The following is a 25040-nucleotide window of genomic DNA, read 5'->3' as shown; positions in this document are numbered from 1 at the left end:
CGTTCCAGCTTCACAGTCTAATCCTCTATCACTAAAGGTCTTCAAGGGAAATTTTCCCTTGAGAAATTCAAATATCTATTTCAGGTAGATATAAATATTTTCCTCTAGTTATGAAAGTGATACAAGTTCTGTATAGAAAACTTGCAAACAACATACAAGAAAGAATAAAAATTACTCACAGGCCCCCACCCAGAGATAATTGGGCACATTCTGAAGTATTTCCTTCCTTTTATGTGCAGTTTTACATAACTCAGAACATATTGATATTATGTTGTTTATTTAACTTTATGATTATTTTCATGTTTGATAAAAACCTTATAAACCACATTTTCATAGCTATAATAATAATAGCAGCTAACATCTCTCAGTGCTTACTGAGTGCTAGGCACTATTCTAAATACTTTATACTATAAGCTCCTTTAATGCTTACAATTCTATGAGTTTAGTACTGCAACAATCCTCATCTTACAGATGGAAAAACGATCACACTGAGAGCTTCCAACTAGGAAGTGGCAGAACATGATTCAAAGCCAGGCTCTGGCTCAGGCTCAGGAGTACCCACTCTCAACCACTCCACCTTCCGGCCTCTTTTCTTGGTCACTCCCTCATGTTAGGTCTTGTCATTGTTTCCTGTCTTCCACTATGATCAATGAAGCTGGAATGAACATTCTGATACATACATCTTTGCTCATGTCTTGTGTGGAGCTTCAGAAGTAGAATTATGGGGACAAGAATATGAAAAATTCCTACATTAATTCGGAAAGGCCCATACTTAGGTCAGGCGTGGTGGCTCATGTCTGTAATTTCAGCACTTTGGGAGGCTGAGGCAGGAGAATCACTTGAGCCCAGGAGTTCGAGACCAGCCTGGTGACACAGTGAGACCCCGTTGAAAGGAAGGAAAAGCAAAGCAAAGCCAAGACAAGCCAAGCCAAGCCCATACCTAGTGAGCATCACGAAATACAGTGACTAGGCTGACCACCTGTAATGGACAACTGTGACACCTGTGGCTGACAAATGCCTTATAATCAGGTTCTCTACACTGTTAGTTTCCCAAGGCAACAGACAGAATACTCACATTTCAAGCCTCCTTTGCAGCTAGGGTGCAGGCACACCACTTAGATTCTGCCAAGCACATGACTTTGATTCAGAAGTGGGCAATGCGAAGGATGAGGCACGTGGGGAATACACATCATTCTGTTGGGTGGGAAGCAGCAGCACACAGCCTCTGGGGAGAGCAGAGGCAGTTTCTGGCATCATGGGCCTGCGCTGTGGGCCCCAGGGTTGCTGGAGCAGAGCAGCCCCATGGTGTGCTTGGGCATTCCTCTGGGCTGAGTGGCTTCTAAGCCCAGCTCCCCGGCTCTCCCAGATTCTGGGAGCCTTTATAACCCGCAGAGCCTCTGGTCGGCTCCAGCCCTGGGCAGGATGTTTGTTGGGGTCTCCAGGGCAGAGGCCCATGGCTGACTATGACTCCAGCCCTAGCCGTAGGAGGCCTGTGGAGTGGGTATTAGGGCAGCTCCACTTATGTGATCTGTTCTCCAGCTCCAGGCCTTGGCAGGCTCTTAAAATTCAAATGGGCCTCAGGGGACTCATTTATTTTGTTCTCCTTTTTCCCTTTAGGTATTCTTGTAAGACTACTATAATAGGATTTGGTACTAATGTAATTTTTATGTATATTGTGTCATTTTCCATGAGCACATACATGCTTACAATGAGATATTCTGCTTTTATCCCTCATTATACAGTAAAATAAAATTTTCCATACTGCTTCATACTGCTTTTTGTAATTATCATCTTCAATAGCTATTAATATTTTGAGCAAAAGAATCATAATTTTATTAGCAATTCCTGTATTACTAGATATTTATGTTGCTTCCAGCTTTTTGCTCTTATAAAAATGTTGAAATGAGCATTGTCATGCATAGAGCTCTTCTTCTGTGCATCAACAACCAGAAGAAAATGAACGAGTCCAAAAGATAGATCCTTTAGTGATTTTTCACGTAACTGCCAAACTGCTTTCCAGAAGGACTGTGCTGACACACATACAAATACCAGCAGGCACCGGGCATGGTGGCTCATGCCTGTAATCCCAGCACTTTGGGAGGCCAAGGCGGGTGGATCACCTGAGGTCAGAAGTTTGAGACCAGCCTGGCCAACATGGTGAAACCCTGTCTCTACTAAAAATATAAACATTAGCCGGGCATGGTGGTGGGCACCTGTAATTCCAGCTACTCAGGAGGCTAAGGCAGGAGAATCACTTGAACTTGGGAGGCAGAGGTTGCAGTGAGCTGAGATCGCGCCACTGCGCTCCAGCCTGGGCGACAGAGCGAGACTCCATCTCAAAGAAATAAAGAAATAAAAACTAAATACCAGCAGGGCTGAGGACATCAATTCTGCCTCCACTTCCCTAGCACCGTGCATGAGCAGATGTCAAGGTGGAGGGATTGTGGGAAATGTTTTCCTTGTTGTCTTATTTCCTTCATTATTCAGCATTTCTAGCCTCCCTTGCAGCTAGGGTGCAGGCACACAACCTAGACTCTGCCAAACAAATGCACCCATGTGAGACCTACATGCAAAGAGAATATAATGCTTTTATCAATCTAAAAACTTCCTCAAGGATAAACGTGAAAGGAGGGAAATCTCAGGATTTCCCTTATTGTGGGCATGATCATCCCTTAGAGGTCACTCTTACAAATAATTAAGTAGGCAACTGCCTAGGTGATGTGTTAAAAGCTTCCTCTTCTCAGGCTAAAAGGGGGTTCCTCCCTGGCTTATATCTTTAATCTCTGTTAAATGCCAGGGGGAAGCTTATTCTACTTACATCTTTTTTTTTGAGACGGAGTCTCACTCTGTTGCCCAGGGTGGAGTCCAGTAGCATGATCTCGGCTCACTACAACCTCTGCCTTCCGGGTTCAAGCGATTCTCCTGCCTCAGCCTCCTGAGTAGCTGAGATTACAGGTGTCCACCACCACGCCTGGCTAATTTTTGTATTTTTAGTAGAGACAGGGTTTCTCCACGTTGGCCAGGCTGGTCTCGAACTCCTGACCTCAGGTGATCCGCCCACCTCAGCCTCCCAAAGTGCTAGGATTACAGGCAGGAGCCACCATGTCCTGTCATCTACTTACATCTTTACGTAAGTAATCCACATTTCCTTTTCAAAGTCAAAAACTCACAACCTATCTAGAAATCTATGTAGAAGCCATTAAGGAAAATATTAACATATTTGGCTATCATTAAAGCTAATGTTTGACCAAAACCACCATAATTTTTTTTTTTTTTTGAGACGGAATCTCACTCTGTTGCCCAGGCTGGAGTGCAGTGGCATGATCTCGGCTGGATTCTCCTGCCTCAGCCTCCTGAGTAGCTGGGATTACAGGTGTCCACCACTATGCCCAGCTAATTATGGTATTTTTAGTAGAGACAGGGTTTCTCCATATTGGCCAGGCTGGTCTCGAACTCCCGACCTCAGGTGATCTGCCTATCTCGGCCTCCCAAAGTGCTGGGATTACAGGCATGAGCCACCATGCCCCGTCATCTACTTGCATCTTTATGTAAGTAATCCACATTTCCTTTTCAAAATCAAAAACTCACATCCTATCTAGAAACCCACGTCAGAAGACATAAAGGAAAATATTAACAGATTTGGCTATCATTAAAGCTCATGTTTGACCAAAACCAACATAATTTTTTTTTTTTTGAGTTTTTGAGACAGAGTCTTGCTCTGTCACCCAGGCTGAAGTGCAATGGCATGATCTTGGCTCACTGCAACCTCTGCCTCCTGGGTTCACGTAATTTTCCTGCCTCAGTCTCCTGAGTAGCTGGAATTACAGGTGCCCGTCACCACAACCAGCTAATTTTTGCATTTTTAGTAGAGACAGGGTTTCACCAAGTTGGCCAGGCTGGTCTCAAACTCCTGACCTCGTGATCTGCCCACCTTGGCTTCCAAAAGTGCTGGGATTACAGGCATGAGCCACTGCTTCTGGCCAACTACCACAATTTAAAAAGACAAACTAAAATTGAGAAAATATTTGTAGTATTTTTCAAAAGAATAATAGCCCCTCACTTCTCTTGTGCTTTTTTCTTTGACCCACAGTTACTTAGGAGTATGTGGCAGCCAGCCCCAAGGTAGCCCTAGTGATTCCACCTCCTGGAAGTCACACCCTTGTTCAATCCCCTCCACAGAGTACCAGGGTGGGTCGGTGTAACCAAGAAAATAAATGCGGTGGTATCTCATTTCTGAGAGTAGGTTTTTCTAAAAGACACTAGGGCTTCTGTCTTGCTTACTTTCTCTCTCAAATCACTCATTCTAGGGGAAGCCAACTGCCATGTCAAGAGAAGTCTTATGGAGAGCTCCAAGGGGGAAGCAAAGGAGGTCCCCAGTCAACAGCCAGAAGAAAACTGAGGCCTCCTGCTGACAGCCATGTGAGTGAGCTTGAGAGCAGAGGCTGAAGTCTCAACTGTAAACTGAGCAACTCTTAGTTAGGACTACTCTGCTATCTTGAATGTTTGACCCAGAGAAACAGTCATTGGTAGCTTAGTGACAGGGATATGTTCCGAGAAATGTGTTGTGAGACGATGTCATTATTGCATAAATATCATAGAGTAAGTGGCAAACCCAGATGGTATAGCCTACTACACACCTAGGCTATATGGCATAGCCAATAAGATCCTAGGGTACAAACCTGTTCAGCACGTGACTGTGTTGAATACTGTAGGCAACTGTAACAAGGTGGTATTTGTGTATCTAAGCATCTCTAAACATAGGTAAGATACAGTAAAAATACAGTATTATAATCTTATTGGACCATTATCATATATGCAGTCTTTTGTTGACCAAAATGTCGTTACGTGGTGCATGACTGTAATTTAAAAATTCAAGGGCCAGGCTCAGTGGCTCATGCATGTAATCCCTGCATGGAGGCCAAGATGGGAAGATCACGTGAGCCTGGTAGTTTGAGACCAGCCTGGGCAACATGGCAAGACCCCGTCTCTTAAAAAAAAATCAGCTAGCTGTGGTGGCACACACCTATAGTCCCAGCTACTGGATAAGCTGAGGCAGGAGATGGTTTGAGCCTGGGAGATGGAGGCTGCAGTGCACTGTGATCAGGCCACTGTACTCCAGCCTGGGCAAAAGAGCAAGACTCTGTCTCAAAAACGAAAACAAAAATCGGCTGGGCACAGTGGCTCATGTCTGTAATCTCAGCACTTTGGGAGGCTAAGGCAGGCGGATCACTCGAGGTCAGGAGCTTGAGACCAGCCTGGCCAAGATGGTGAAACCCCATCTCTACTAAAAATACAAAAATCAGCTGGGTGTGGTGGTGCATGCCTGTAGTCCCAGATGCTTGGGAGGCTGAGGCAGGAGAATCGCTTGAACCCAGGAGGCAGAGGTTGCAGTGAGTCAAGATTGTGCCACTGTACTCCAGTCTGGGTGACAGAGCCAGACTCTGTCTCAAAAACAAAAACAAAAAATTTGTTTAAGCCACTAAGCTTTGGGGTAAATTGTTATGCAGTAATAGATAATACCAGTGTGCTGTTTATTTTCCAAACATTTAGGGGTTTCCTAGACACCTTACTGTTACGTTTATATTTTTCACCATGTGTCTTCATTATTTATCCAATCATTTTTCCGCCCCATTTGCTCACATTGCTCTCCTTCTGCAACTCCTATTGGGTATCTGTCAGACCTAATGTTGTCACATAGGTCTCCGAAGCTCTGTCCCTCTCTTCCGCCTTTTTTCTCCCTGCTCTGGGATCTCTAAGGGCAGTCCTTCTCTCACAAGCTGCAACTGTGACTCTTCCTCACATGGCCCCTGTCCTCGGCTTCACTTCCCGCCCCCTCCATCCCTTTGCCCTGGTGTCTTTCCTCCATGCTGCATTTCACACTTGGAATGTTACCTCCATTCTTTCTCTTCAGCCTACATGTTTTTTCCTCTTCTTTGCCTTGGTTGGCAATCCCTTTCTTTCACTGAAATGACCATAATGCAGAATTTCAGCAAGTTTATTTCCCCCTGTTCTGTAGTGACATTTAAAAGCAGGAGGCAATTAAGGTCCATTGTTTAGTGTGATCACATAGAATGGTTCTTAAATCAGTTTCATCTCTGGTGTAACTCTTGATGTAATTTTAAATGATCAACGAGAAGATTTAGCAATTCCTCTAAGTAAGCAAAACCAATTAGAAGAATGTTTTATAGGTCCCAATGAGAATTCTGCCTGTGTTTTGAGGGGGAAATATATTTCCTTTTGTCACAGCATTTAATACACTGTTAACCTGATTTCACATGGTGGAAAGAAAAAGGACAAAACTCTAGCTGTTTTGCTGATTAGATCTAGAACCATTTGTCCTTTCAAAATAAGATACTAATCACCTGAGGTTTGTTTTTTACTTCACATACAAGTGTTAACATACACGTTAAATACTGAGTTTATTATTTACCAACCAAACCAAGTCCTAGACAGTTTTAGAATCTTTTCCATTTGGTTGCCATCAGAGTGTCTGTAACTTTGCAAAAGTCAGCCTGCTGGGAACTTTTTAACACTTTAGTTTTTAACCATTTAGGAGTTAGGGATCCCCTTGAGGATCTGATAAAAGCTACAGACTCTATCCCCGGGAAATGGCAAATATACATTTCGCCTACAATTTCAAGGAGTTTGTAAAGGATCTGAGCCCTTCTATGGAGCCCAATCGAGGAGGTCTTGCTCTAAAAGCTCTGAACTGTAACTGTGGCACTGAAGGAAGCTCATGTGTTTCTCAGGCACGCTTTCTTACCATTGCTCTTGCTTCCTCACGGATGGATGGAACAGAAAGGATGCTGTACAAAGCTCCATTCACATATGGCTGTATCTTTAAGGGGAGGAAAAAAACCAGTTATTTGCAAGTTTTCAAATACTGCACAACTCTATATCAAACACCACACCTCAGAACAATCTGGCAAATGGGGAGAGTGGGTGTTCCCGTCCTCGCAGCTCTCCTGTGCTTCAGGATGTATGTTCCCAAGTGACAGACATCTCCATCTGCATGTCCAAGTGACAGCTACCACTGAGTCTAAAACCAAATTCGTCACTCCCTCCCAAAGCTTACTCCTGCTGCATTTCATTGCTTAATTAAAGTTACCTTTAACCTCCTGATCACTCAGGCTAGAAACTCTGGAGTCATCGTTGATTTTTTGTGGTTGTTGTTCAGTCTCCAATGCTCAGTCTTCAAGCCTCTTTGATAGGAATCCCTTTTTTCCATATCCACTGCTACTCTCCTTGTTCAGACATCATTGCCCATGACCTAGGCTACATCAGATCTCCAAACCAGTCTCTCTACCCTCAATATTCACCCTTTAATGTAACTATCAGATCACTCCCAACATTCTACAGTATGGGCCAAATCATCCCTCTCTCCGTCTCAGAAATCTTCCATAAAGCCCAGTAGGAAAGGCGGAACTCCTTGGTGTGGCACACAGGATCTTCAAGGCATGGCCTTTATCTCATCCCCTCTGCTTCTCCCTCCCTGCCACCACAAAGTGTCCATACTACCTAAGGGATGCCCCCCACCAGGCTGTTCCATGTCTCAGCCAGGTTCTGGCAGTTCACCTTGCCAGGAATGATCTTCACACATACAATGAACCTTGAAAACTCAGCCCAGACATGTCTCCTGGGAAGGCTCTCCTGAGTCCACTCCTGCCTCCGTGCCCCTAGACAGGGTGCTCACTTCCACTTCTTGTACCTCCCTCCACTACAGCACTGGAGGCAGTATCCTTTTAAATTCATACTATGTCCCCTCTATTCTGAGCTTTTTGAGGACAGGACCCACGTTTTACTTGCACACACTGGGTGTAGAGCATGGCAGGTGCTGATAAGCAAGTTCTCTTTCCAGCAGGCTGTACGCTTTGCCCGCCGCAGCAATGGAGGAGGGCTCCTTTCTTTCCCACTGCCCTCCCTCAGCACTGGACTTGATTAGCACTTTCAACGCTTGCCAAGCTGATGGGTAAAAAAAGGCATCCCACAGTTTTTATTTTCAGTTCCCGATTGAACTAGCATGATTGAACATCTTTTCACATTTCGGGGGCAGCACGATTCTGTGAACTGTCTAGTCATATCCTTTATCCTTTTTTTTGACTGGATTGCTTGACTTTTACTTACCAATTTATACCAGCTCTTCATCTATTAGAAACATTAAACTTTCATCACATGTGATACAACTTTTCCTCGGGGTTTCATTCAACTTTTGACTTTGATTATGGCATCTTTTTCCAATCAAAAAATGTAATGTTCATATAGTCAATTATGTGCATCTTTTTCTTTATTTCGGTTTTGTCTTTCAAGATCATGACTACTACAGTGTAGCAAACACATTTCTTGGCTCTAAAATATATATACACACACATATACATACACACAGATATATATATGCCGTTTTTTAAGCTCATTTTCTTTTTCTTACTTTTTTTTTTTTTTTGAGACAGAGTCTCACTCTATCATCCATGCTGGAGTGCAATGGCACAATCTCAGCTCACTACAACCTCCATCCCCCAGGTTCAAGTGATTCTCATGCCTCAGCCTCCTGAGTAGCTGGGATTACAGGCACATGCCACCATGCCTGGCAAATTTTTGTATTTTCAGTAAAGATGGGGTTTCACCATGTTGGTCAGGCTGGTCTTGAACTCCTGACTTCAAGTGATCCTCCCGCCTCGGTCTCCCAAAATTGCTGGGATTACAGGCGTAAGCCACCACGCCCGGCCTATCCAACTCATTTTCAAAGCCAATGCATTCGTAACAAGTAATGATATGATTAGAATCCTTTGGTTTATTAAGTTTTCAGAGCAGACATATTGGTTCCAGTACTTGAAAACCAACCTTTATTATGAGATGGAAGAATATGTTTCCCACTGGTTTCACCTGCCTGAGTTGAATAAAGTGAGGAACAGAGTTCACTCAGGCCCAGAAGTAGTTAAGAGCTCACTAGTTTTAAAATATAAAGTGAATGTCACAAAGCCACCAAACATCCACTAGCTAAAGAAGTCACCCCAATCAGTGAATAGGGCTATTGTAAAATGTGAATGGAATGACCAGAGTGGGAGCTGTCTGCTTGAATTGGGAACAGACGGGCCGGGTGTGGTGGCTCACGCTTTAATCCCAGTACTTTGGGAGGCCGAGGTGGGTGAATCACCAGGTCAGGAGTTCAAGACCAGCCTGGCCAACATGGTGAAACTCTATCTCTACTAAAAATACAAAAAATTAGCCAGGCGTGGTGGCGGGCACCTGTAATCCCAGTTACTTGGGAGGCTGAGGCAGGAGAATCGCTTGAATCTGGGAAGCGGAGGCTGCAGTGAGCCAAGATCACACCACTGCACTCCAGCCTGGATGACAGAGTGAGACTCTGTCTCAAAAAAAAAAAAAAAAAAGAAAGAAAGAAATAATTGGGAACAGATGTGTGGAAACCAAGTGGTACTCAATCGTATCCTGCTCAGATATACCCCTGGGTCTCATCTGTCTAAAGTGGTCAGATTTTTGTTGAAGCTTGGCCATGGTTTCTGCAATGGCATTTGTAGAAGGCAAGTGAGAGAACAATCATATTTGATTATTTGTTTTTGTTAATTTGTTTACCCACACCTCTACTTTATTTAAAAAGAGCTTGAGGCCCATAGGTTGAAAACTTAGAAAAGAACACTAGGTGTTGGGGGGACGCTGGTGAGAGCAAACGCTAGTATAGCCATTCTGGAGGACGATTTGGCAGGACTCAGTGACCTGAAACTGACGTATGCTGGCAGCCAGCAGTGATGAGTGTCTACGCATCCCTGGAAGCTCTGGCACAGGCTCCCGAAGGGCAGGTGCGGCCATGTCCACTGAGGACTGCTGTGGCAACAGAGAGTGGGAGGCACCCAAAGTGTACAGGCTGGATAAGTAGAATGGCAGGGGTGCAAACAAGGGGCTATTTTGCAGTAGTGACACTTAATGAACTAGACATATGTAAAGCCACATAGAAAGGTCCTAAAAACACAGGGGAAAAGCCATCAACAGAATGAGACCTAGAGGGTAATCTATTTCTGTAAATTCAATACACATGTACACAGTATCATATCTCCTTTAAGGCTCCATCCACATCCACAGAGATACATTAAACATACCAAGGGAGTGGCATGTGAGGGAGGAATGTTGGGGGCTAGATGATGAGAAAAAGCAATGCCAGAGGGGCCCGGCACAGGCCAGTGGGCCAAGCAGACGGGGACAGAAAGAACAACATCCTGCTTCTGACTTCCAAAATTCTAAAAATTATAAAAGATTTCCAGCTGCTTATGAAAATCCCCGGAGGAGGGAGAACATGTACAGTTTTCAAATACAACAACCATCCTGGGCCAGCTGTGGGCCTGTGGGGTCACAGGTATTGGGTCCCCAATGCAGCCTCCCCTAAGCCCAGGGCCAGTAGTGCTGAATGAGTACCTCATGGTTTTCATGGCCAAGAAGATCCGAAAGGACTTTGAGCACGAGGCCTGCCACCTTGGCACACATGTTCTTCCCTATGGGAAACAAACCAAAGCTAAACATGACATGTCTAAACCCAGAAGCAGAATTTTGGGTCACGTGGACTTGGGGACAAATCTTGGCTCCTCTGCTCATGAGCTGTATGACCTCGGGTGAGTCACATAACCAGTCTGGGCCTCAGTTTCCTCCCCTTTACAACAGAGATTACTATTCATACCTACCTCAAAGAGTGATGCAAAATTAAATAAACTAATGTATGTAAAGGACTCAGCGTAGCATACAACCTCAGTGCTCAGTAAACCACCCCAAATGGTGGCTATTACTCTGGTCAGAGCACAGAGCGAGTCATTACAGTGAAAGCACAATACATTATAGAGCAATGTTCTCCCTCCCACGCACGGATACCAGCATCACGAAGACCATACAGGCATTTTAGTAGCTATAAACGTCATCATAAAAATCACCGCAAATAAGGTGGTGATGATGAAGAAAAGCTAATTCTAGTCTGATCAACGTATTAGAAGTTAGGACTTCTGGCTGGGTGTGGTGGTTCATGCCTGTAATCCCAGCACTTTGGGAGGGCGAGGCAGGTGGATCACTTGAAGTCAGGAGTTCAAGATCAGCCTTACCAACATGGTGAAACCCCCTCTCTACTAAAAATACAAAAATTAGCCGGGCGTGGTAGTGGGCACCTGTAATCCCAGCTACTCAGGAGGCTGAGGCAGGAGAATCACTTGAACCTGGGAGGCAGAGGTTGCAGTGAGCCAAGATCACACCACTGCCTCTAGCCTAGGCGACGGAGCGTGTCTTCATCTCAAAAAAAAAAAAAAAAGAAAAAAAGCTAGGACTTTTTGCACATGCTATTCTTTAAAATGACTGAAATAATAGTCATTTACTCAGTCAACAACACACAGTTACGTGGTTCAGTCTACAAAGTATACGGAGGTGAAGACGCTTCCAACAAGTACTCCTGAGTCAGCTATTTATCCAGGGGCCCTTTCTCTCCAAACACTGGATGCTCAGGCTGAGGAAAGCCAAAGCCTAGACTTGGCATCTCTTCTAAAGAAGCTTCTTTCATCCCAGGTAACAACTGAAATGAGATAGTACCTGTACCTGGAAAAGCTAAAATCACTGCCTTCAGTGATCAAGTATATAAATGACTGATCAAGTATATAAATGACTTATGCCCACAGGAGAACCTCCACCTCCAGGGCTGGGGCAGGGAAAAGCGTGTGATTCACGGCAGGAAGTGTGGTTTAGTGTCACTGCTACTGCGGCCAGCTTAATCCTATAGGATCTTGGGAACACACTTCTTTGTCTTCAGAAAAGCGGATCATATTCTTAATTGCCTACCTTTGAACAATGCAATAAAGAAAAATGTAAATGAACTTAGTCTCCTCTTAATGTGGGCACTACATAGATACAAGACATTTTTTCCAGGGTGAGAAGGGATTTTGTCTTCAGGGATTCAACAGCTTGATACCTAGTTGGAAATGCTTTCTACTCTTTTTTCTGTTTTTAGTTTTCTACGAGACTAAAAGCAAACCACATCATGCTCACTAGAAACTCAGCTTCAAAGGTCAAGATCTCTTCCCTTTCTTGCAATGGAATGAGGGTTGGGGGGCTGAGACCTGTGCTGCGGAGACAGAGGTTCATAAGCAAAGCCACCGAGTACTCCAGCGTGTAGTCAGACAGGCAGTCGGGGTCCTTCAGAGCATCAACCAGCCAGAAGATGAGGCCGTCTTGAATCATCGCTGTCTGCAGGGGGCGCCTGGAAAGAAACAGCCTACTGTAAATAAAAACTGCCAAGAAACGTTTCATATAAGAGGAAACAGTAGGCTGGGTGCAGTGGCTCATGCCTGTGATCCCAGCACTTTGGGAGGCCAAGGCGGACGGATCACCTGAGGTCAGGAGTTGGAGACAAGCCTGGCTAACATGGTGAAACCCCGTCTCTACTAAAAATGTAAAAATTAGCCAGGCATGGTGGCGGCGCCTGTAATCCCAGCTACTAGGGAGGCATGAGAATTGCTTGAACCCAGGAGGCAGAGGTTGTAGTGATCTGAGATCGCACCACTGTACTCCAGCTTGGGCAATGGAGCAAGACTCTGTCTCAAAAAACAAAAAAGAGGAAACAGTAATGTGAATGTATATCAGAAAAGACAAACTTACTGAAGACACAGACTGTGAGGAATATTTCTGTTAAACTCATACAATTGAAATAACAAAAGTTTGCCGGGCGCGGTGGCTCAAGCCTGTAATCCCAGCACTTTGGGAGGCCGAGGCGGGCGGATCACGAGGTCAGGAGATCGAGACCATCCTGGCTAACATGGTGAAACCCCGTCTCTACTAAAAATACAAAAAACTAGCCGGGCGTGGTGGCGGGCGCCTGTAGTCCCAGCTACTCGGAGGCTGAGGCAGGAGAATGGCCTGAACCTGGGAGGCGGAGCTTGCAGTGAGCCGAGATCGCGCCACTGCACTCCAGCCTGGGTGACACAGCGCGAGACTCCGTCTCAAAAAAAAAAAAAAAAAAAAAAAAGAAATAACAAAAGTTCTTTACATTTCAGGGATATTTATTAAGGGTTTAAATAAAGATAAGGCGGTAAGGAGGTCTCCTACTTTGAAAGTCTCCTTTTCAATATTTAAAATTAGCAGAGCATTACTTCAAATATCTAATAAATATTCATTAGTAGCTTTTGGTTTACTTAACTCAGGAAACAGGACCATAGAAATACTTCTTTGACAAATAGGTTTTTTCTTTTTTTTGTGATGGAGTTTTGCTCTTGTTGCCCAGGCTGGAGTGCAATGGCACAATCTAGGCTCACTGCAACCTCCGCCTCCTGGGTTCAAGCGATTCTCCTACCTCAGCCTGCCAAGTAGCTGGGATTACAGGCATGCACCACCACACCCGGCTAATTTTGTATTTTTAGTAGAGATGGGGTTTCTCCATGTTGGCCAGGCTGGTCTCGAACTCCCGAGCTCAGCTGATCCACCCACCTCAACCTCCCAAAGTGCTAGGATTACAGGCATAAGCCACTGCACCAGCTGACGAATAGATTTTCACCTAAACTCTCTGTAATCCAGGTCTAGGCACTCTGGGCTGCATGAAAATAAAGAAAAAAAGGAGGAGCAAAAGCCTAGCTTAGCATCATTTTGATTCACATTTCTATAGAGTAAGTGTAGTTTAATGACCTGGTAAGTGCAAATTATAAGTAATGATTTTCCACCCAAAGTCCAGGTGTAGAATCCTACAAAATTCAATACCCCATCAAAATGTGTGATGGTGAATATCATCAGGTTAGCCTTAAGAATTGCTGAGACTAAGTGTGGTATCATTATGAGATGCCATCTGGATTAGTAGAAAACTGACATGCCACAGAGAAGCCAGATCTGCACATCTCCTGATGAGCAGATTTTGGCGAAACCACTGCTCAGGACAGAACAGCGGAGCCAGTTTATTTGTTCATCCTATTCTTAAACACTACACTGACCCAATCAGGGTGGCTTATTAGAATACGGTGAAGACTGCACTCTCTTGGTAACTAGCTATCTTCTCCATTTATTGCAGAGACTCGGGAAAACTGCAAAAAGGTTAAGCACATTTACAGAACAAAAAAGCTTAAATTATCATTTGGAGGAAAAGATAAACAGGCAGTAAGTATTTGCATTACCAGAAGGAAGTATTTTTTTCACCATATCTTATATCTGTTACTTAACTATAGTTATTGAATTTCTAAAAACTTCCCCAAAATGGTCAACACTGAGCAAAGTTCTCTCTATAAACAAACAGAAATGAAGTGTTTGTATGCTCTGAGGAAGTAATGACACTGCAGATCACTTACAGTTCTTTTCAATTCATATAGTTAGAACAAAGAATTTTCATTAGCAGGGAGTTGGCAAATAGTAGATACAAATGCCTATTCCTTCCTCCACTAAACACACATATGCTTAGACCATTTCACTTTGCAGGCTTCTGGTTACTTGTGAGTCAGTCGAATGTTAACCACATTTGATGGGAAGAAAGTGTGTTCAGAAGAGGACCGACAGAAAAAAGTTGAAGACTCCAGGGACTAGAGTTCTCAAGAAAGTCAAAGAGAACTTCAGGTGATCATGAGAGAATAAAAACTCTGAAAAAATTACCATATGTCCCAGCAATTACTCTCCCAGATGCCAATCCATGAGAAAAGGAAACATATGTCCACATGAAGACTTGTGCTGAAATGTTCACAGCAGCATTATGCATATTGGCCAAAAATGCAAACAACCCAAATGCCGATCAACTGAAGGACAAACAAACTGGTGTGGGCCGGGCACAGAGGCTCACGCCTGTAATCCCAGCACTTTGGGAGGCCGAGGAGGGTGGATCACGAGGTTAGGAGTTCGAGACCAGGCTGACCAACTTGGTGAAACCCCATCTCTACTAAAAATACAAAAATTAGCCAGGTGTGGTGGTGCGCGCCTGTAATCCCAGCTACCCAGGAGGCTGAGGTAGGAGAATTGCTTGAACCCAGGAGGTGGAGGTTGCACTGAGCCGAGATTGCGCCACTGCACTCCAGTCTGGGCGACAGAGTGAGACTCTGTCTCCAAAACAAACAAACAAACAATGTGGTATAGCCATAATGGAGTATCATATTCAGCCACAAAAGGAATGAGGCCCTGACATATGCTGCTACATAGATGAACCTTGCAAACGCGATGCTAAGTAAGAGAAGCCAGTCACAAAAGAGCACACACTACATGATTCCATTTATATGAAACGTCCAGTACAAGTCAATCGACAGAAAGCAGATTCGTGGCTACCAGGGCCTGCGGGTAGGAATGAGGAGTGACTATAAATGGGTATGAGGTTTCTTCTTGTGGTGATGGAAATGTCCTAAACCTGGATTGTGGTGATGACTGCACCACTCTGTAAATACACTAAAAATCCTTCAATTGTATGTTTAATATGGGGGAATATTATGGTGTGTAAACACATCTCAACAAAGCCGTTAACTGACGACTATGGGGCCAGGTGCGGTGACTCACGCCTGTTAATTCTAGCACTTTGGGAGGCTGAGGTGGGCGGATCACCTGAGGTCAGGAGTTCAAGACCAGATTGGCCAACATGATGAAACCCCATCTTGGCCGGGCGTGGTGGCTCAAGCCTGTAATCCCAGCACTTTGGGAGGCCGAGACGGGCGGATCACGAGGTCAGGAGATCGAGACCATCCTGGTTAACACGGTGAAACCCCGTCTCTACTAAAAAATACAAAAAACTAGCCGGGCGAGGTGGCGGACGCCTGCAGTCCCAGCTACTCGGGAGGCTGAGGCAGGAGAATGGCGTGAACCCGGGAGGCGGAGCTTGCAGTGAGCTGAGATCCGGCCACTGCACTCCAGCCTGGGTGACAGAGCGAGACTCCGTCTCAAAAAAAAAAAAAAAAACAACCCATCTGTACTAAAAATATAGAAATTAGCCCAGCCCCATCAGCTCCAAGTCATGACGGTCTAGGCTGAGCCCATGGGGTGGGCTGCTGGGATCCTGGACAAGGTCAGGAGGCCCTAACCCTGACTTCCACAGGACTGCCTCTGACACTCTGCTGGGATGTGCATTCATGTGTGCGGCTCCCATAGGGGACTGGAAGTAACTTGAGGGCTGAGGCTCTATCAGGTCTGATACATGTATCTGTCTCTAAGCCCTGCACATGCCCCGAGACACAATCCTGCATGGCTGGCACTTGATAATGTCTATTAGGAAAATCCAATGGTGCTTTGAAAATGTCTTCCTCCATCTCCAGCAGCCTCAAGCAGGATAGTTTAGAGGATTAGAGATAAGCTTTCTAGTTCTGTCTTAGAGAGTCATCCAACCTCTCCAAAGTGTAGTGGAAAAATACCATCTACCTCCTGGGTTGCCATGGGAATTTTAACTCAATCTGATCTCACAGGAGATGCCATGACCTACTGACCAATCATTACCTGAGGCTGAACTTCTGCAGGGCCCCAAGAACATTCTCCCTGGTGATGATGTCCTTGTCCTCCTCCTTCAGTCTTCCCTCCAGCATCCGCAGCACCTTTGTGTTCTGGGCAAGGTAGAGGCGACCTGATGATACACCAGAGAGCAAACAGGTGAAAGACAGAAATAATTTATCTGGTATGCTACAAAACCACTTTCCATGAAAACTTACTTTGCATATAACACAGTAGAGTTTGGGTAATTTTATGTTCTAAAAAACTTACTGAGCAGGGTGCAGTGGCTCACACCTATAATCCCAGCAGTTTGGGAGGCTGAGGCAGGCAGATCACCTGAGGAGATCGAGACCAGCCTGGCCAACATGGTGAAACCCTGTCTCTACTAAAAATACAAAAATTAGCTGGGCGTGGTGGCAGATGCCTGTAAACCCAGCTACTCGGGAGGCTGAAGCAGGAGAATTGCTTGACCCTGGGAGGCAGGTTGCAGTGAGCCGAGATTGCACTACTGCACTCCAGCCTGAATGACAGAGCGAGCCAGATTCCATCTCAAAACAAACAAACAAACAAACAAAAACGTACTGGTTGTGCAAGGTGGCTACGCCTGTAATCCTAGCACTTTTGGAGGCTGAGGCAGGTGGATTGTCTGAGCCGAGGCATTGGAGACCAGCCTGGACAATAGGGCATAACTTCGTCTCCACAGAAACTAAGGGAAATTAGCCAGGTATGATGATGCACACCTGTTCACCCCGCTAACTGGGGGGCTGAGGCGGGAGGAACATTGCTTGAGCCCGGGCAGTTGAGGCTACAGTGAGCTGAGATCATGCCACTGTACTCCAGCCTGGGTGACAGAGTGAGACTCTGTCTCAAAACAAAAACAAAAACAAAAACAAAAACAAAAACACAAAACCCTCCAAAAATTTATTAAAAGATATTTCTTCCAAAAGTTGGTTTTATTCAATGAAATATCTGATGACTAGAAAAACCACTCTTCTTGAGAGCTAAACATAATTCATTGCTGTGTTCTTGTGGGGAGCACTGTCCTTTTTTTCCATGAAATCCTGAACCCAACAGTCAGATCTACAAGGAGAAAAGAGGGGTAGATGTGTGTGTTATGAGCCCTTAAGTCTTCACAACAGAGGCAGCCAAGGAATGCTTCCGTCCACACTCTCTGTGCAAGGCCTGGAGAAGAAGCAAGATGCCATACCTGGGACCCTGTAATAAGCCCAGAACGGTCACTAGCCTGCTATGGACTTCTGAATTGATATGGAAGATGTTAATTTCAAACATAAGTTTCAACAGTATTATCATATGAATGGTCCTCAGTAACATATCCTGGCGTATCATAAATGTCTGCCAAAAGGATGGAAGAATGAACGAACAAATGAACAAAGTTTTGGAGTATCATATATTCATAATTTGAAAACTCCCTTTATTCACATTATAAAGAGCTCAAATAAATAAGAACTTATGGAAGATAATGGCACTTTGCAAAATCATTTTAAATTCAGTTATGGGGGCATGTTATTTTCAAAGTTTTCAAATCCTTTGATTTAAGAGGTCATAGTCTTCCGAAGGAAATGGTGCAGTGTTTATTGGCGTCTTGCTTTGTTTCACTAAGCTTATTTTGCCGTAATTGTTTCACGTATTTTGCCTTAAGTAGGAAATTATAGAAAATGCATTCATTACCTGTGATATACTTGAAAGCAATATAAAATGTTGCTATGTTACAAAACCAGAAAGCTTTATAAAATAAAACCGGGAGGTTTACAAAATAAACCCCAAAACTGTCTAAATGTGCTCTGACATAAATGAAAGCAATATGACAACAATTTTCACAAAAGACCTTAGATAAATTAAACAGTAACAAACTGAGGAAGCGTCATCTCCAAGAAACTTGGGAGGAACGCTCATTTTCAAAGGAAAAAGCACACCAATGCGACCAAGCTCTTCTCTTTGAAGCAAAGCTGATGTCTCACCTTCTGCCAGTGACGCAAAAGCATTGATGAGCCTGGCCATGTACTGCCGCACCACGTCACTCTTGGAGTGCAGCAACTGAAGCACACTCCTCTGGGGGAAAAAGTCAAGAGGAAAAACAACAAGGTTAAGAAAAGGGAGAGATAAACATATGTCTCCTCTTTGGGTCTGGTAGTTCTCTTCCTCTGCCTGAACTTATTAGAGGTGAAATAAACAGACTAAAGCCAAACATTTCATCTGGAAGCCTTGATTTCCAGCTGAAATTTGATGAGACTTGGCAAAAATAAGTTAAGTCAGATTTCCAAATTAAATGAATTAATTATACAAAGCCCTCAGAACAGTGACTGGCGCAAAGGAAGCAGTCCTGTTTGCTGTTACCGTTGCTGCTGTTTTCCAGGTTAGAATGGCAGATCCAAGACACATGCCTAATTTGGCTCCCTCTAAACCACAGTAAAATTACAATAAATGGACCGTTAAAAAAGATAATTGCCAAGGACAGAGCGAACAGCACGAGAAACAATAACGCCACAATTCTGGAAGTGGGAATGCAGCATGGCAAGAGGCTTAGCAGGCCCAAGAAGGTCAAATCTCAAGGCAGCAACGGGCACTGTGGAATTACCGTTTCCATGACTCACTCCTCAAAGGGCTTAAGAGCTGAAGAAAAATAAATGGAATGGAATGAATGGAAGTTGTTTAAGCAGCAGCTGGATCCCACTCATGTGAGTCCTGCGCATCTCTCAGCACAGGGCAGGGGAGAGGGTGTTCCCCTGTGAGGGTGACATAAAGGGTCTGTGGATGGGGGACACCAGGCAGAGGAGAGCAAGGGTTGCAGGGGTTCTAGAACAAAATGGAGAGGGGGGTTAGTGTCTAAATGCAGAATGAATGTGGAACAGAGGGCCACCCCAAAACTTGGCTCCCAGGACCCTGGCAACCAGACCCTTTCCCTCTAGGCCCAAGATTAGAAGACTATTCTCACGGTGAAGTGACCAGCCCAAGGAGAAAGAACTAGAGACCACGAAATCAGAGGTTCCCAGCAAACGGCCCACCAGATCCCCCTGGATGGAGCTATCCATCGACAGGCCCCACCATCACACTCAATGGCTCTGTAGTCCCCTTCACTCCAAATCTCTCATTAGGAGATCATCAAGGACCACCAGACATCTGAGAAAAGTTTCTACCAGGAGGCCAAAACAAATGGGGCGGGGGCGGGCTTGGAGTAAATGAGACTGTGCAGGGAGAAGAAAACTAAAAATTAAATAAAAATTCATCACTAATATCCTCAAAGATATAAGAAACTGTATTATATCCATGAAACAAGAGAAAGCTATCAAAAAGGAAATAAAAGTTTCAACAGAAGGGTCAGAAAATAAAGATGAAGAAATCCAGGGAGGCTGGGCAGGCTGGCTCACGCCTATAATCCCAGCACTTTGGGAGGCCGAGGTGGGCAGATCACTCGAGGTCAGGAGTCTGAGACCAGCCTGGCCAACATGGTGAAACCCAATCTCTACAAAAATACAAAAATTAGCCAGGCGTGGTGCCGCACACCTGTAATCCCAGCTACTCGGGAGGCTGAGGCAGGAGGATTGCTTGAACCCAGGAGGCACAGGTTGCAGTGAGCTGAGATTGTGTCAGGGCAGCAGAGTGAGATAGTCTCAAAAAAAAAAAAAAAAAAAAAAAAAGAAATCTCCCAAAGAATGGAACAAAAAGTAGAAAATATGAGCGAAACTATAAGAAAAATAGAAAACCAGTTCAGGAGGTTCAACATTCAGAGAGAGAACACAGAAAACAGAAGGAAGAAATCCTCAACAAAATAACTCAAGAAAAAGTTCCCAAAATGAAAGCTGTCAGATTGAAAGGGTCCACAAAGTGCTCAAAACAATGGATTAAAATATACCTCATGAAGGACGTCAATGGGAAACTGGGAAGATTCAATATGCTTCTCGAGAGAGAAACAGGTCACATATGAAAGATAAAGAATTGGAATAGCTTTGGATTTCTGTTTTAAATTTTTTGAGTCAAGGTCTCACTTTGTTGCCCAGGATGGAGTGCAGTGGTGTGATCACAGCTCAGAGCCCCAACCTCTTGGGCTCAAGCAATCCTCCCACCTCAGCCCTCTGAGTTAGCTGGGACTACAGGCGCATGCCAACGTGTCTGGTTAATTTAATTTATTTTTTTTTTTCCTCAGCTGCTCACAAATTCCTGGGCTCAAGCGATCCTCCTGCCTTGGCCTCCCAAAGTGCTAGAATTATAGGCATGAGCCACCATACCCAGCTGGCTTTGGATTTCTGAACAGCAAAACTGGAACCTAAAAGACAATGGAGTAATGTCTTCAAAATTCTGAAGGAAAATTATTTACAATCTAGGATTCTAGACAAAGAATGAAGACATTTCTTGACCATATATGATTTCAAAATATATACTTCCTGTGCACTTTTTCTCTAGATGCGATTAACTAAAGGATGTGTTCCACCAACCGAGAGAACAAGTCAAGAAATAAGATAATATCAGACACTGGAAACAGAGATCCAATTCAGGAAAGAGGTGAAAGGAATCAACACACGTTTGGTGAAGAGACTCCTGGACAGCAGCTATGCACCAGAATGTTTTCCAGACTAAACTCAGCTGATTCAAGAGGGCGACATATCCAAGGCTGTCATCCCCAAGATGCCTGTTACCATTACACCAATTTAGGTCGAATTTTTGTTGAAGTATAGCATCTACACAGGACACTGCACAGATCACAAGTACAGCCTGATGAGTGTTCACAAAGTGAACATGTGGCTAACTAGTAAACAGATCAAGAAACAGAACATGACCATCATCCCAAAAGCCCTTCGAGAACCCCATTCCAAACCAAGGGTGACCTCTCTCCTGGCTTCTAACATCATAGATTCATGTTGCTTGGCTTTAAATTTTTTGATAAATGAAACCATATATTATATATTCTCTTATGTTTGACTTTTTCATTCAACAATATGTTTGAGATATTCACCCAGGGTCTCTGCTGTATTCCTTCTCATTGCTCGAGGTATCCCATTTTACAAATACATCACAGGTATTCACTCTACTGCTGATGGACATTTGGGTTGCAGCCAGTGTTTTGGTTCTAGAAGTGCAGCTATGAATATTCTTGCATGTTTTTTAGTGAACATATGGGCATGTTTTGGGTGGGGCTTACTTAGGAGTGGCTTTGTTAGGACACAGGTATTCAGTTTTAGTAAATGCTGCCCGTGTTCCAAAGTAGTGCACCATGTCCTAATTTTTAAACAGAGTACAAAATAGCTGGTGAGACGAGCCCAGACTTATCTGCATTTGGATAACCCTGATCATATGCTAGTGAAGTTCCAGCTCCCCTTTCCATGCCCTGCTTTGTGGATTAGCTGTGAACAGTCTTTCTACTGCCACAGAAGTGTTCTCAAGTGATCAACCCCTGAGAACTAGGAGGAGATCAGGTGAGCTTACGAGACAAAATACAGAGCAGCTCACCATTGCCCTTGGGCATAAATATTGCTGCTGGGCCGGGTGCAGTGGTTCATGCCTGTAATCCCAGCACTTTGGGAGGCTGAGGCGGGCAGATCACCTGAGGTCAGGAGTTTGAGACCAGCCTGGCCAACATGGCGAAACCCCATCTGTAATAAAAATACAAAAATTAGTTGGGCATGGTGGCATGCACCTGTAGTCCCAGCTACTCAGGAGGCTGAGGTGGGAGAATTGCTTGAACCCAGCAGACAGAGGTTGCAGTGAGCCAAGATCGCACCACTGCACTCCAGCCTGGGCAACAGAGCGAGACAGTCTCAAAAAATTAAAAAATAAATAAATATTGCTGTTGGACAACTGGTACCTGGCCAACCTTTCAATTCTGCCCGATGCTCTATGTTTCCCAGGACTGTCTCCCACCTTTGATGACCAATGTTCCCGGAGGGGATCAATAAGTGCTCCGGGAAGCTATGTCCAAATGTCATCCCAAACTTTGGTTTATGCCATCTTCTCCTAGCTAACTTCATCTAACACGGGCACAGTCCTGTTTCCTTGCAGAGCGAGGCTGGTGCTTGCTACTCAGCCCAAAAGCAAATGCTGTATTATGCAGGATATACACATAGATGGGAAAACTATAAAGAAAAAGCAAGGGGCAGATTAACACAACAGTCAGGATGTGCATGCACACTTCACAGCAGCACTATTCACAGTAGCCAAAAGGTGGAGGCAATGCAAATGTCCACTGATGGAGGAACAGATAGATATGCAAAATATGGTCCATCCATACAATGAAATATTAGCCTTAAAAAGGAAAGAAATTCTGACATATGCTACATGGATGAATCTGAGGACATTAGCTAAGTGAAATAAGCCAGTCACAAAAAGAAAAATACTGTACAATTCTACTTATATGAGGTATTTGGAGAAGTCACAATCATAGAGACAGATAGTAGAATGGGAATTTGCCAGGGACCTGGAGTAGGGGGGAATGGAGAATTATTGCTTAATGGCTACAGAGTTTCAGTTTTACAAGATGAAAAAAGTTATTTATGGAGACAGATGGCACGTGATGGTTGCACATTATGAATGTGTTTAATACCACTGAACTGTACACTTAAAAATGGGTAAGATGCTTAGAGATATGAAGGGTGATATTTATGAAGTCTAGAAACTAAGAATTCAGCTAAAAATGAAAAATTCAGTTCTCTATAATTTCATTAAATTTGGCTCCATTCAAGTTTTTGGTCTCGAGTGTTGCAGGAAGTCAGGGGCCCTGAATGGAGGGACCGGCTGGAGCTGCGGCAGAGGACCATAAATTGTGAAGATTTCATTTTAATAAGGACATTTATCAGTTTCCAAATAATACTTTTATAATTTCTTATGCCTGTCTTTAATCTCTTAATCCTGTTATCTTCGTAAGCTGAGGATGTACGTCACCTCAGGACCACTGTGATAACTGTGTTAACTGTACATATTGATTGTAAAACATGTGTGCTTGAACAATATGAAATCAATGCACCTTGAAAAAGAACAGAATAACAGTGATTTTTAGGGAACAAGGGAAGACAACCATAAGGTCTGACTGCCTGCAGGGTCAGGCAAAAAGAGTCATATTTTTCTTCTTGCAGAGAGCCTACAAACGGACACGCAAGTAGGGAAGATATCGCTAAATTCTTTTCCTAGCAAGGAATATTAATACCCTGGGAAAGGAATGCATTCCTGGGGGGAGGTCTGTAAACGGCCGCTCTGGGAATGTCTGCTTTATGTGGTTGAGATAAGGACTGACATATGCCCTGGTCTCCTGCAGTGCCCTCAGGCTTACTAGGGTGGGGAAAAACTCCACCCTGGTAAATTTGTGGTCAGACCGGCTCTCTGCTCTCTGCTCTCGAATCCTGTTTTCTGTTGTTTAAGATGTTTATCAAGACAATACACGCACCACTGAACATAGACCCTTATCTTATCACTGAACATAGACCCTTACCACTGAACATAGACCCTTACCATAGACCCATAGACCCTTACCTCTGAACATAGACCCTTACCATAGACCCTTACCACTGAACATAGACCCTGATCTTTGTTGAACCCTTATCAGTAGTTCTGCTTTTGCCCCTTGTCCTGTTCCCTCAGAAGCATGTGATCTTTGTTAGACCCTTATTAGTAGTTCTGTTTTTTGCCCTTTGAAGCATGTGATCTTTGTACCTACTCCTTGTTCTTACACCCCCTCCCCTTTTGAAACCCTTAATAAAAACTTGCTGGTTTGAGGCTCAGGTGGGCATCATGTTCCTACCAATATGTGATGTCACCCCCAGCGGCCCAGCTGTAAAATTCCTCTCTTTATACTGTTTCTCTTTATTTCGCAGCCAGCTGACACTTATGGAAAATAGAAAGACCCCACATTGAAGTATTGGGGGTGAGTTCCCCCAATACTCGAGCTGTAATTCTCAAAGCATCCTGGACCAGCAGTATTAGCATCACGGGAAAACTTGCTGGAAATGAAAATCCATGAGCCCCACCATAGACCTATTGAATGGAAACTGTTGGTGGGACCCAGTGATCTGTTTTAATGAGACCTCCAGGAGATAACAATGCACATTAAACTTTGAGAACCACTATGGGAGAGGAATGGACTGAGTTCAATTTCCTGTCTGTACAGGCTAGTTTACCTTGGTCCCATAGTGACACAGCACCCATGTTGGACAAGGAGTCTTTCTGCCCTGCAGATTCTCTGACATCTTAAGAGAACTTCAACTCATTTCTTTTTTCTTTTTTTTTTTTTTTTTTTTGAGATAGAGTCTCAGTCTGTCACCCAGGCTGGAGTCCAATGGTGCAATCTCAGCTCACTACAATCTCCGCCTCCTGGGTTCAAGCAATTCTCCTGCCTCAGCTTCCCAAGTAGCTGGAATTACAGGTGCGCACACCACACCTGGCTAATTTTTGCATTTTTAGTAGAGACAGGGTTTCACCATGTTGGCCAGGCTGGTCTCAAACGCCTGACCTCAAGTGATCTGCCCACCTTGGGCCTCCCAAACTGCTGGGGTTACAGGCATGAGCCACCACATCCAGCTTATTTCTTCTTTTTTTTTTTTTTTTTAAAAAATTATTTCATGTTTGTGAGGTACAGGTGGTTTTTAATTACAGGGATAAGTTATTTAGTGGTGACTTCTGAGTCTTTGGTGCAC

At 44.2% G+C, this 25040-nt stretch overlaps 1 protein-coding gene across 5 annotated transcripts in view; it reads right to left on the bottom strand.

Moving 5' to 3' along the window:
• Nucleotides 1–25040, bottom strand: part of ARMC9 (armadillo repeat containing 9) — a 181235-nt gene that overhangs the window by 91934 nt on the left and 64261 nt on the right. For all 5 annotated transcript variants that reach the window (XM_025405229.1, XM_025405233.1, XM_025405232.1 and 2 more), the window contains 5 exons: nucleotides 18384–18474; nucleotides 16414–16537; nucleotides 12096–12235; nucleotides 10423–10499; nucleotides 6764–6838 (listed from right to left, as the gene is read on the bottom strand). In XM_025405229.1, coding sequence (XP_025261014.1) covers nucleotides 6764–6838; nucleotides 10423–10499; nucleotides 12096–12235; nucleotides 16414–16537; nucleotides 18384–18474 — 507 coding nt within the window. The remainder of the gene's footprint in view (nucleotides 1–6763; nucleotides 6839–10422; nucleotides 10500–12095; nucleotides 12236–16413; nucleotides 16538–18383; nucleotides 18475–25040) is intronic.

This window comes from Theropithecus gelada, chromosome 12 (genome assembly GCF_003255815.1).
Source record: "Theropithecus gelada isolate Dixy chromosome 12, Tgel_1.0, whole genome shotgun sequence".
Lineage (NCBI taxonomy): Eukaryota > Metazoa > Chordata > Mammalia > Primates > Cercopithecidae > Theropithecus > Theropithecus gelada.
This window is presented reverse-complemented; position numbering and strand designations above follow the sequence as displayed.